Source organism: Bubalus kerabau, chromosome 10 (genome assembly GCF_029407905.1).
Source record: "Bubalus kerabau isolate K-KA32 ecotype Philippines breed swamp buffalo chromosome 10, PCC_UOA_SB_1v2, whole genome shotgun sequence".
Taxonomy (NCBI): Eukaryota; Metazoa; Chordata; class Mammalia; order Artiodactyla; family Bovidae; genus Bubalus; species Bubalus kerabau.
Genome location: NC_073633.1, coordinates 80,424,278 through 80,436,694, shown reverse-complemented (window position 1 = coordinate 80,436,694; position 12,417 = coordinate 80,424,278). Strand labels below are relative to the sequence as shown.

At 40.6% G+C, this 12,417-nt stretch overlaps 1 protein-coding gene across 1 annotated transcript in view; it reads right to left on the bottom strand.

Moving 5' to 3' along the window:
• RHOJ (ras homolog family member J) overlaps positions 1-10,480 on the bottom strand; it is a 93,297-nt gene extending 82,817 nt beyond the window's left edge. The window contains exon 1 of the mRNA XM_055538288.1: positions 9,807-10,480. Within this exon, the coding sequence (XP_055394263.1) occupies positions 9,807-10,050 (244 nt within the window). The 5' untranslated portion in view covers positions 10,051-10,480. The remainder of the gene's footprint in view (positions 1-9,806) is intronic.
• Positions 10,481-12,417: the final 1,937 nt, after the last annotated feature.

The following is a 12,417-nucleotide window of genomic DNA, read 5'->3' as shown; positions in this document are numbered from 1 at the left end:
ACTAGGAGTCTTGGTCTCAGGGAGTCTGTGCACTGAAGCCTGAATTGGTCACAGGCCTTGGTTTGTTGCCAGCTAAATCTGGAATGCAGGAGGGTTATGAACTGCAGATGGAGTTTCTAATCCCAGGAGCATGACTTTTCTTGGGTCGCTATGGTCACAGATACTTAATTCTCTATTCCCCTCTTCTATTCTTTCTTAGTCCTAAGAGATGAAACTCACAGTTTACTCCTCTGCAGTATGCTTTGGCTTTCCGAGTGTAATTTCCACCCCTGAGCCTCTGAATGTGCTCGTGCTCATAGGCATCACAGTGTAGACTGTGGAAGGAACTATCTGTACAATTCCTGTTACTGTACTTTTGATGTGGCCTCCAAGAGTCCAGAAAAACATTGGACACTCATTGCACTATCACACTGCCTCACACAGAGATATTGGAGAGTGGAATACCTATAAGATATTGGGCTTTTGAGCATCATGTTGGATTTTTGAACAGAGAGATTTGACTGACCCATTCTTGTCTCCTCTTTCACACACTTCTTTTATATTTTTGCCTAAGGTTAAAAGCCTGGTGATTTATTTCATAGTCCCATGAGAGGTGTTTTAGGTTTTCTTTTGGCTTACAAAAAATGAATCTCATCCATTCTCCAGAGACTCGCAGGTATCTTTGGAAAGAACAAAAGAGAAACTCCTGAGTAAATATTCCTGAAGGGGCAGAACTGTGTCATAACACTGTGTAGGCCTGGGGCTTTGTTTTATTTACTCTTTATTATTTTTTTCCTTCTGGATTGGACATAGTTTCCTCCCAATGCTCTGGCCATTAGGGTTATGATGGAGTCTACCTTGGACCAATCATCATTTAATTAGGTGGAAAAAAGTTTAGAATTGACTTTCAGCTCTCTGTGAAAACAACATCCTTTCACATCTCACTCAGCTGATAGAGCAACGAACTGTTTTTCCCTTTTCCACAAATTGTGTTAATTTCCTGCATAGGCAGCCTGGGTTTGCAAATAGTGATGACATAAATTTTTTAAACACAGGTGGTTTTCCTAGAGAGATGGGTGATAGATGAAAGAGCCACAGACATGACTGATTCTCATACAGAGGATAAATGAAATGGTGAATGAGGTACGTCAGGCAGAGGCTTTAACTTGAATGGGATTCTTTTATGCAGCCACACAGATCAACAGACAAACCACAAGCATGATCCAACTCAACATACAATCTAACTAAACTAGAAACGGAAGTGTTATCCTTATGACATATGTGGTGTGAAACATTAATTGATACTACTTTATCAGTGAGATATCTGCCACAAAACTCAAAGCTGTAAATAAGATGAAGCCAGGATGGGGGAAGAAATATGGTTATTCTGTGGTAAGCTGTGAAATTTCTAAAGGTTGTTAGGACACCTCGAGTCATCATCGGGAGTAGGAAACAGTGCCCAGAGATGTTTCTTAGGCACATCTGTGGACTTTTTAATCTTCCTTTAACTGCCCCCAGTTTTTAGACCTAGTTCTTAGTTGAACTTGGAGTTATTCTGGAACATGCTCTTTTATAAAGAACTATAAATGAGTGGGCCACCCAAAATTTATGTAAACTTTTAAATATAATATAAGTGGAGGAATTTGAGTACATTCTGTCTGTTTCCAAATGAAATTTATACATTGAATACATTGGGCTTCCCTGGCGGCTCAGTTGGTAAAGAATCTACCTGCAATATAGTAGACCCAGTTTTGATCTTTAGGTTGGGGAGACCCCCTGGAGAAGGAAATGAAAACCCACTCCAATATTCTTTCCTGGAGAATTCCATGGATAGGGAAGCCTGGCAGGCTACAGTTCATGCAGTTGCAAAGAGTCTGACACGACTGAGCAAATAGACATGACATTGGCCCATTATATCAAGAAAATTCAATGCTGTATTATAATTCCAGTAGAGATAAAATGATTATTTAAAATGTGAAAAAAATAGTTCAAAAATATAATATATTTAATAAATATTTTATATGTTTCCTTCCTAAAGAGACATCTATTGGATTGATAATTTGTTCATTTATTCATCAAAGTTTTAATGGACCAGGAATTTATCTAAGCACAGGAGGAATGAGATGATTAAGACATTCTAATTCATTGATTCAGTAACTGTCTATTGAGAGCACACTAGATTTTGAGTTCTATTTTATTTTATTTTTTTTTAGGGAGAAGATTAAAGATTCTTCCTGGATTTTGGGTGCTTTGCTGATTTCCATGAGTTCTATTTTAGAAGATGGAGATAGAGCAGAGAACAAGACAAAGCCCTTGCCCTCATGGCGTTTACATTTCAATGTAGGATAAAAATAGTAAGCAAACAAATATAAGAATAATGTCAAGTAGTGTTAAATCTTATGAAGAAAGATGAAGCAGGATAAAAAGTTAAAGAGTGACTCTGTAGGCATGCGTGTTTGTGTTTGTGTGTGTGAACGCATTAAACAATGTGATCAGTTGAGACTGAGGGGGTTCTGGAGGGAATAAGGTCAGGTTGGGGGAAGAGCAAGGGCATAACCTTCAAGGAAAGATGGAGTTTGGTGTGGCTGAAGAACATCAAGAAGGCTGGTGCGGCTCGAGCAAAAATACTGCAGAGCAGAGTGTTAGAACTGGACATTGGAGAGATAACAGGGCCCAAGTCACGGAGTGCCTTGGAGACTGTGATAAATGATGGAGTCTTAGGGTGAAGGGAGGTGATTGGTGGATTTGGGGCTATGGGTAGTCCCTCTGTGAAAAACTGGCTGGAGGGAGCCAGACTGGAAGCAGGGAACTGGGAAGTGATGATAGCAGTTTGGATGAGAAATGATGGTGGCGTGGACAAGAATGAAAGCAGAGGAGTGGTGAGAAGTGATCAGGCTTGAGATGTATTTTGAATATTGACCTGATTTGTAGTAGGAAGTGGTAATAACTAGTGGTTTGGATAGAGCGATGTGGAGGGTACTGTCAAAGGGAGAAAGGAGTTAAGGATAATACCAAAGTTTTTGTTCTGAGCAACTGGTTGGGAAATAGTAGTCATATACTTCTATTGGGAACACTAGGGGAGGAGTAGATTGGGAGAATTAAAAAAATTCTGCTTTGGACAGGTTAAGTTTGAGATGTCTATTAAATATCCAAATTAACAGTTGGATATATGAATCTGAGTCAAGTTTTTTTTTTTTTTTTTTTTTTTTTTTTTTGTGGTAGAGATATACATTTTGGAGTTATCAGTGTATAAACAGCATTTAAGTCCATGAGACTAGATACAATCAACTTGGGCACAGATAGAGAAGACAAGGGAGAGACTGAATATTAAAGTATGCTGATGGATAGTGGTAGGGAAGAGATGGAGAAGGCAGCAGAGGAGATAGAGAATTGCCATTGAGGGGAATAAAAACTAGGAGAATGTTGTATCTCAGGAACCAAGGAAGTGTTTCAAGAAGGAGAGTATAAGCCATAAGAAGAGCCCCCAAGAGACCAAGTAAGATGAAGACTGAGAGTTTTTTTTTTCCTTTTTGGCCACACTACAGCTTTTGGGATCTTAGTTCCCTGACCAGGGTTTGAACCTGGGTCCTTTGCAGTGAGCACTTGGAGTCATAATTCCTGGACCATCAAGAAAGTCCCAATAACATAGAATAGAACACTGGTTTTGACAAGACATGACCCTTTCTTTCAGGAGTTTATAGTATAGTGGCAGTGGGGAAGTAAGGAAACAAGCAAATTGCTCTCAATTGTGGAAGTTGTGTTCTAGCAATGTTGACACATTTCTGGACATGGGTTGAGGAAGGAGCAAGGAATTTTCCTTGGGGAGTCAAGGAAAGCTATGTTGAGCAGATGTACATTTTTTTGTTGGCAGATGTACTTTTGGATTCTGGTAGGTAGGACGGAGGGAAAAAAACCAAGATTCATAAAACTTAAAAATATTTCTTTTCTAGTTGGTTGTTGATTTTTTTACAATCACTCGGGCAAAACTAATATTTCCTCTCAAGTGAATATCCAACTACAATTACTCCACGTAGACATATTTATCAATTATCAGTAGACATGATGACTATATTATAAGGACAATATACACATTCAATCATACCCTGTTCCATTTGGAGGATACTCTTGTAATGATATTCTTCCTAGTTGTAGCCTTTATCTTTTAATTATACTTTAATTCCTTTTCATAGCTGTGTTTAAGTGTAGAGACCCTATTCTTTTTTCTTATTGAAGTATAGTTGATTTAAAACATTGTGTTAATTTCTGCTATACAGCAAAGTGATTTAGTTATACATGTATATATAATTTTTATATTCTTTTCCATTATGGTTTTTCACAGGATATTGAATGTAATTCCCTGTGCCATGCAGTAAGACCTTGTTTATTCATTGTGTATATAAGATTTTGTTGTTTAGTTGCTAAGTTGTGTCCGACTCTTTGTGACCCCATGGATTGACCCCATGTACACCAGGCTTCCCCATCCTTCACTATCTCCCGGAGTTTGCTCAAATTCATGTCCATTGAATTGGTGATGCTATCTAACCATCTCATCCCTATGTTTAATCATAGTAGCTGCTATGTACCTAATACGTACCAATTAAGACACTGTTCTAAGAGCTACATGTATTAATTTATTTTGTTCTCATGACCTTAATATCTATACTGTCCCTTTAAAAGATTCATGACAACTGAGGCACAGAGAAGTTGAATGACTTACTTAAGGCCACACAGTAACTGCAGAGTCAATATTAGAATTGGGCTGTTTGGCTTCAGAGCTCACTACTTTGAGAAGTATGCTGATGTGACCATACTATTATATCTTTACCTTTCTAAGATAGGTAGTTATTAGGGAAAAATCTGTGTAGCTCATGAAATTCTCCAGGCCAGAATACTGGAGTGGGTAGCCTTTCCCTTCTCCAGGGGATCTTCCCAACCCAGGGATTGAACACAGTCTCCCACATTGCAGGTGGATTCTTTACCAGCAGAACCAGAAGGGAAGCCCTTTCACTTCTTTAAGGGATAGGCTCTCTTTGACTTGAATTTTTCTGAATTCCTTGACTTCAGTTTTCCAAAGACTCAGTAAACTAGTTGCAGGTTGTCACTGCAGAATGAGCGAGTAGGACCCAGGGACTAGATATTGAATATTTCTCCACATGGAAAAGAGATCATGAGTTCTTCTACAGTTGACTGTGGATTTTCATGTGACTGTGTCCGGGTTTACATTCAATCAGTTCGTACATGAAGACGATGGTGGTAAAGAGAATTAGATAGGGTCTTTGTGGTGGAGAAGATCCCTCTACTGATGAAAATGTTCACTTCACTGGGCTTCTAGATGTATATGGCTCACATCTTTATTTCCTTTAAAGATGTGAGATACTGTGGATTTTAAAAAGGTACAAAATGTAAGCTTGTGAGATACTGTGGACTTAAAAAATGTACAAAGTGTAAAAGCAACATTGTTTGGGAGTGCCTATTATGAGCAAAAGAACTGTACAGAACTGTACAAAAAAGATCTCCACGACCCAGATAATCACGATGGTGTGATCACTCACCTAGAGCCAGACATCCTGGAATGTGAAGTCAAGTGGGCCTTAGGAAGCATCACTATGAACAAAGCTAGTAGAGGTGATGGAATTCCAAATCCTAAAAGATAATGCTGTGAAAGTGCTGCAATCAAAACGCCAGTAAATTTGGAAAACTCAGCAGTGGCCATGGGACTGGAAAAGGTCAGTTTTCATTCCAATCCCAAAGAAAGGCAATGCCAAAGAATGCTCAAACTACCACACAATTGCACTCATCTCACACGCTAGTAAAGTAATGCTCAATATTCTCCAAACCAGCCTTCAGCAATACGTGAACCATGAACGTCCAGATGTTCAAGCTGGTTTTAGAAAAGGCAGAGGAAACAGAGATCAAATTGCCAACATCTGCTGGATCATGGAAAAAGCAAGAGAGTTCCAGAGAAACATCTATTTCTGCTTTATTGACTATGCCAAAGCCTTTGACTGTGTGGATCACAATAAACTGTGGAAAATTCTGAAAGAGATGGGAATACCAGACCACTTGACCTGCCTCTTGAGAAACCTGTATGCAGGTCAGGAAGCAACAGTTAGAACTGGACATGGAGCAACAGGCTGGTTCCAAACAGGAAAAGGAGTACGTCAAGGCTGTATATTGTCACTCTGCTTATTTAACTTATATGCAGAGTACATCATGAGAAACACTGGGCTAGAAGAAGCACAAGCTGGAATCAAGATTTCCGGGAGAAATATCAATAACCTCAGATATGCAGAGGACACCACCCTTATGGCAGAAAGTGAAGAAGAACTAAACAGCCTCTTGATGAAAGTGAAAGAGGAGGGTGAAAAAGTTGGCTTAAAGCTCAACATTCAGAAATCTAAGATCATGGCATCCAGTCCCATCACTTCCTGGCAGATAGATGGGGCAACAGTGGAAACAGTGTCAGACTTTATTTTTTTGGGCTCCAAAATCACTGCAGATGGTGACTGCAGCCATGAAATTAAAAGACACTTACTCCTTCGAAGGATAGTTATGACCAACCTAGACAGCATATTCAAAAGCAGAGACATTACTTTGTCAACAAAGGTCCCTCTAGTCAAGGCTATGGTTTTTCCTGTGGTCATGTATGGATGTGAGAGTTGGACTATAAAGAAAGCTGAGCGCTGAAGAATTTATGCTTTTGAACTGTGCTGTTGGAAAAGATTCTTGAGAGTCCCTTGGACTGCAAGGAGATCTAACCAGTCCATCCTAAAGGAGATCTGTCCTGGGTGTTCATTGGAAGGATTGATGTTGAAGCTGAAACTCCAATACTTTGGCCACCTGATGTGAAGAGCCCACTCATTTGAAAAGACCCTGATGCTGGGAAACATTGAGGGCAGGAGGAGAAGGGGACAACAGAGGATGAGATGGTTGGATGGCATCACCGATTCAGTGGACATGAGTTTGGATAAACTCCGGGAGTTGGTGATGGACAGGGAGGCCTGGAGTGCTGCGGTTCATGGGGTCACAAAGAGTCGGACACGACTGAGCAACTCAACTGAACTGAACTATGAGCAAAGTATTGCTTTGGTAATAGTGGCTGTGATATCTTGAGAGCTAAAGCAAGGAATAGCCAAAATTTAGATGCTTTAATGTTCAAATAACAACAAGTATGTATACAACTGAAACAAAATAATTTGTTTCTGGTGAAATCTAGAGGTGGTCCAGCCTTTGTTTCCACTCTGATGTTTTTTATAGGCTGATCTTACCTCTAAAGACAGTTTTATCCTTTTTATTTCTGACACTGTGCTGTAATTGGTTCACCCAAAAGTTGGAGATGGGATATGTAATTTAAAATTATTTATTTACTTATTTTAAATTTGGCTGCATTGGTTCTTAGTTGCAGCAAGTTGGATCTTTCAGTGCAGCTTGCGGGCCCTCTGGTTGTGGCATATGGGCTTAGTTGGCCACGGTATGCGGGATCTTAGCTTTAATGAGTCCCATTCATTGCAAGGCAGATTCTTAACCACTGGACCACTAGGGAAGTCCCATGAATATGCAATTTTTAAAAGCACTCAAAACCTTGTGGGTTGTATTTTTTTTTGTTAGCAGTTTTTGAAACTAGGTAGTCCTTTGGACTGTAAGGAAATCAAATCAGTCAATCCTAAAAGAAAGAACCCTGACTATTCATTGGAAGAACTGATGCTGAAGGTGAAACTTTGATACTCTGACCACCTGATGCCAAGAACCAACTCAATGTAAAAGACCTTGGTGTTGGGAAAGATTGAGGGCAGGAGGAGAAGGGGATGACAGAGGATGAGATGGTTGGATGGCATCACTGACTCAATGGACATGAATCTGAGCAAACTCCGGGAAATAGTGAAGGACAGGGAAGCCTGGCATGCTGCAGTCCAAGAGGTCACAAAGAGCTGGACAAGACCTAGTGACTGAATGACAACAACAATCTGCCAGTTCCCTAGCCTGGGAGAAAGCAAATGTAGAATAAATAACCTTTGCTAAGATGTTTAAGGTCAAGATCCTAATAATTTTCTTAAGTTGAAGACCTAATCTTACAATTAGATTTTTTTTTTTCTCCTCCAGGTGAAAGTCTATCTGCACTTCTCTTCTTTCTGTTCTCATTCAAAGGTTCTTCTCTGGGCATGTATGTGTGTGTGCTTTGTTGCTCAGTCATGTCTGACTCTTTGTGACCCTATGGACTGTAGCCCACCAGGCTTGTCTGTCCATGGGATTTCCCAAGCAAGAATAGTGGAGTGGGTTGCCATTCCCTTCTCCAGGGGATTTTCCCAATCCAGGGATCAAATTCAGGTCTCCCACATGCAAGCAGATTCTTTACCGTCTGAGCCACCAGGGAAACCCTTCTTTGGGCACAGCCACTATAATTTCAGTAAAGCTTAAGGGAATTAGCATTCAAATTTGCTCCTAATTTCTACAAATATAGAAAAACCTGCTAGAGAGTGGATACTATTTTCACTGTGGTTTTCTCCCTGTCTGCTATGTAATAGTGTCATAAATCAGGTACATCTAGCAGGAGGAGGTGTAGGTGATTGTTTAGTTCTGGAAAAGAAGCTACTTCCTACAGAAAGGATTTCAAATAGCCCCACAGCAAAGCCAGCACTCAAACAGGTTTCCTGTGGGCTATTTCCCCTCCGCTGCTCCGGACCCAAAGCCACAGTGAAGAAGAGAAACTTCCCTATCACAAAATCTCAAATCTCTGGTAACTCAAGCTGATCTTATAGTGATCAAGCAGTTTATCATATCCCCAAAAGTTGTAAAATCTAGGCTATTGTAAATTGAAGCATTTTATGAATTTGCTTTTAAAAAGTTTAATCGGATTTACTTTAGAGATTAAGAGAAAAATAAGAGTCAAAGTGGAAAAAATTAGATAAGCGATCACATGAGAAACTTTGGAACACTCAATATAACCAATATACCTGTGGCAGATTCATTTTGATATTTGGTAAAACTAATACAATTTTGTAAAGTTAAAAAAAAAAAAAAGAATTAAGTTGTAACCACACTATCTTAACTGTCAGACCTTAAAATATTTTATGCCATATTTTGTGCTTTCAGGACATACGTTGAAATAATTAAGAAATTTTATATTAATCTTTATTTTTTACTTTTAAAACATATTGATTAAAAACCTCTTTTAATTCAAAATACAGATTGCCTAACATATTTCAAATCTTTGAATACTTTTTCTTCAATCTACTTCCACAGGAAAATGAAAGTACATCAGGATAGCACCAATTGTTATGGAAAAATGAATGTTCTAATGCTACTAATTTCAGCATTTCATTTATAAATGGCATGGGGTGAATATATGAGAAGTGGCAAGAACACTTCTTTCACCAGTTGTGCGACTAGTGGGTTTCTTTTTTTTTTGTAAGAGAGAATTGTGACGCACCACATTGTTAATCAGCTATACCCCAATACAAAATACAAAGGTAAAAAGAACTGTGATGCAATTACACTACATTTTATAATGTTCACAGTAAAGAAAATTGATGAATCTTCAGGCAAATATTAAGTAACACCTGTAGCCCCAAAGTCTAGACGGCAATTCAGCGTATTTCCCCAGCATTATTCATTTGGTTTGAGCAGAGAAAAGGGTTACAATAAAAGTGATATACAGGTTGTTCTAACAACAGCAAAGACCTTGGTTGCTGTGACGCCCAGCTACCTGGCTTCCACCAGGCCTGCACCCAGTACTGACAATGGAGATAAGCCAGGCCCCTCTGAAGCAGGGATGTTACCTCCCACACCTTGTGACCCGTTCGCAGGGGTGGGATTCCCACTTTTCTTACCTGCGTAGTGATCGAACACAGTGGGCACATATTCCTCGGGGAAGGCGTCGTTGGCGTAGCTCATCAGCAGGCAGGTCTTGCCCACGGCGCCGTCCCCCACCACCACACACTTGAGCATCTTTTTCTCCTCGTGGCCACCGCAGCCGCAGCTGCTGTCATTTCCCTCCTGGCAGTTCATGCTCGCGGCTCCAGCTGCTGTGACTGTGCTGTGGTTGTTGCTTCTCCCACTTCTTCCAAAGCCCATGAAGCCCGCGGCACGCTTGAGATCACTCTGCCTTACTCGGGGTAACTGGGATCCTGCAGACTCGTCCGAGGTGGCTGGCACATACCCTCTCACTTACCATACTGATCGGGACAGGTAACGCACTGGGGAGAGTGATTAAAAGCATCTGTCCCTTTCCCCCATCAGTTCAAGTTAAGAAATCCTCATCTTCACCGAATTCTAGGGCATTCCTGGGAGTCTAGAAATTTCAACAGCTCGAGGGTTTCACTCTGGTCCCCTGTTCTCCAAGCCTGAGGGAAGACACTGGAATTTTGCTAAATCTTCCCCATTTTCCACTTCACATCTAACATGGAGGAAAGCTGGGCTTTTTTAATGGAGTTTTTCCTTGCTTCCTCCAGCTTGCCGAGTGTCAGGAAATCATGGGTTTCCTGCTGCATTCCATATTAGGATCAGTGGGCTGGAGAAGGCTGCAACAATGGGAGCTCTGTGTGTGTGTGTTTGTACTTCTGGGGAACGCTGCCAGGACATGGAGTGGGAAAACACTAGGGGTCCCACTGCAGACTCAAGCTGTCAGACTTCCTGTTTCATCCAGGGCTGGAGAGCCTGTTTGCCTGTGGCTGGCTGGGAAGAGGCTGACGAAAGGATGAAAACCCCGGAGTACTGTCTGCCACAGAAACACAGGGAACCACACCAGCCGTTGTAGGATAATATATGACATCATTCCTCACTGAGTCACCAGTTAAAAGCTCTGCAAATTACAACTGGACAGTTCTTCACATACTTAAATGAGAAACCGTAAGAAATTTGTCCTGGCAATAAAGAAGAAAACCTTCCAGAGTTTCACTGTTTCAAAGGGAAATGTTCTTGTAGATTGTAGGTTTAAGATGTGTGATCAGGTTTATAAGCTGCCACATTTGAGCTCAACACTCATACGTGTATTCCAGACACAAACATTTTTATGGTTGTAGCACATAAGAAATCAATCAGATGTGGGATGTTTGCATCTTCTTATTAGCGAATAAACACACATGTCTTGGCTCACCCTTACTTTTGGAAATGAGAGCATGTGGGACAGCTTTATTGGTTTGTTTCAGGTCTCCAAACACTGCTTTTTCTTGAACAGTTCCATTTTTTGATTTAGTCTTCTCCCCTTGGTCAGCCTGGTCCTCTTCAATTACAAAGGAGCCATTGGCACCTAATTTATTTGTCTGTTGGGTCACTCAAAACGAAGTCCCTTTGAAACACTGAGTGTGATTAATGTACTCAATCTTAGAAAAGCAGTGGAACTCTGCAAGTGTTTCTGACAAATGGGTCAAGTACGTTTTTGATGCGGGAACTGTGTGTTTCTTTGAGATTTTTGAGAATAGATTTTAAGAATTCAGATTATCCAATTATTATCCAGTTGATTTGAGGAGGTTTTTTTTTTTTTTTTCAGGGTTAGGGTGAGAAGTCTGTTTTAACAAATGGCTATAAAGAATTCTCCTGCCACTGCAGAAGATGCAAGAGATGTGGTTTGATTCTTGGGTCAGGAAGATCCCCTGGAGTAGGAAATGGCAAACCACTCCAGTATTCTTGCCTGGAAAATTCCTTGGACAGGGGAGCCTGGAGTACTATAGCCCATGGGGTTGCAAAGGGTCAAACACAACTGAGCATATGTGCACTCACTCATGCATCAATAATATATATATCCACATACATATGCTTCTGTAGAATCAATATATTCTCATATTTCTGTGTTGGATTGTAGTAACATTTCCCATAGTGTTTCGTGTCCCAATATTTCTTTTCTATAAGGAGATGATGTTTTGGTTAGGTTGTTGTGTTTCTACCAAATTATGGTGCTATAGCAACTCCCAATGCTCAATAATTTAAAATAACATGCATTTCAATGAGGTATCACTTCACACCTGTTAGAATGGCTATCATAAAAAGTTTACAAGCAACAAGTGTTAGTAAGGGAGTGGAGAAAAAGGAACCTTTGTACAATGTTGGTGCTGCCACTACGAAAAACAGTATAGAGTTTCCTCAAAAATGTAAAAGTAGAATTACCATCAGAGAAGGCGATGGCACCCCACTCCAGTACTCTTGCCTGGAAAATCCCATGGGTGGAGGAGCCTGGTAGGCTGCAGTCCATGGGGTTGTGAAGAGTTGGACATGACTGAGCAACTTCACTTTCACTCCTCACTTTCATGCATTGGAGAAGGAAATGGCAACCCACTCCAGTGTTCTTGCCTGGAGAATCCCAGGGCCTGGGGAGCCTGGTGGGCTGCTGTCTATGGGGTCGTACAGAGTCGGAAATGACTGAAGCGACTTAGCAGCAGCAGCAGCTGCAGCAGCAGAGTTACCATGGAGGTGGTGGTTTAGTTGCTAAGTCATGTCCGACTCTTG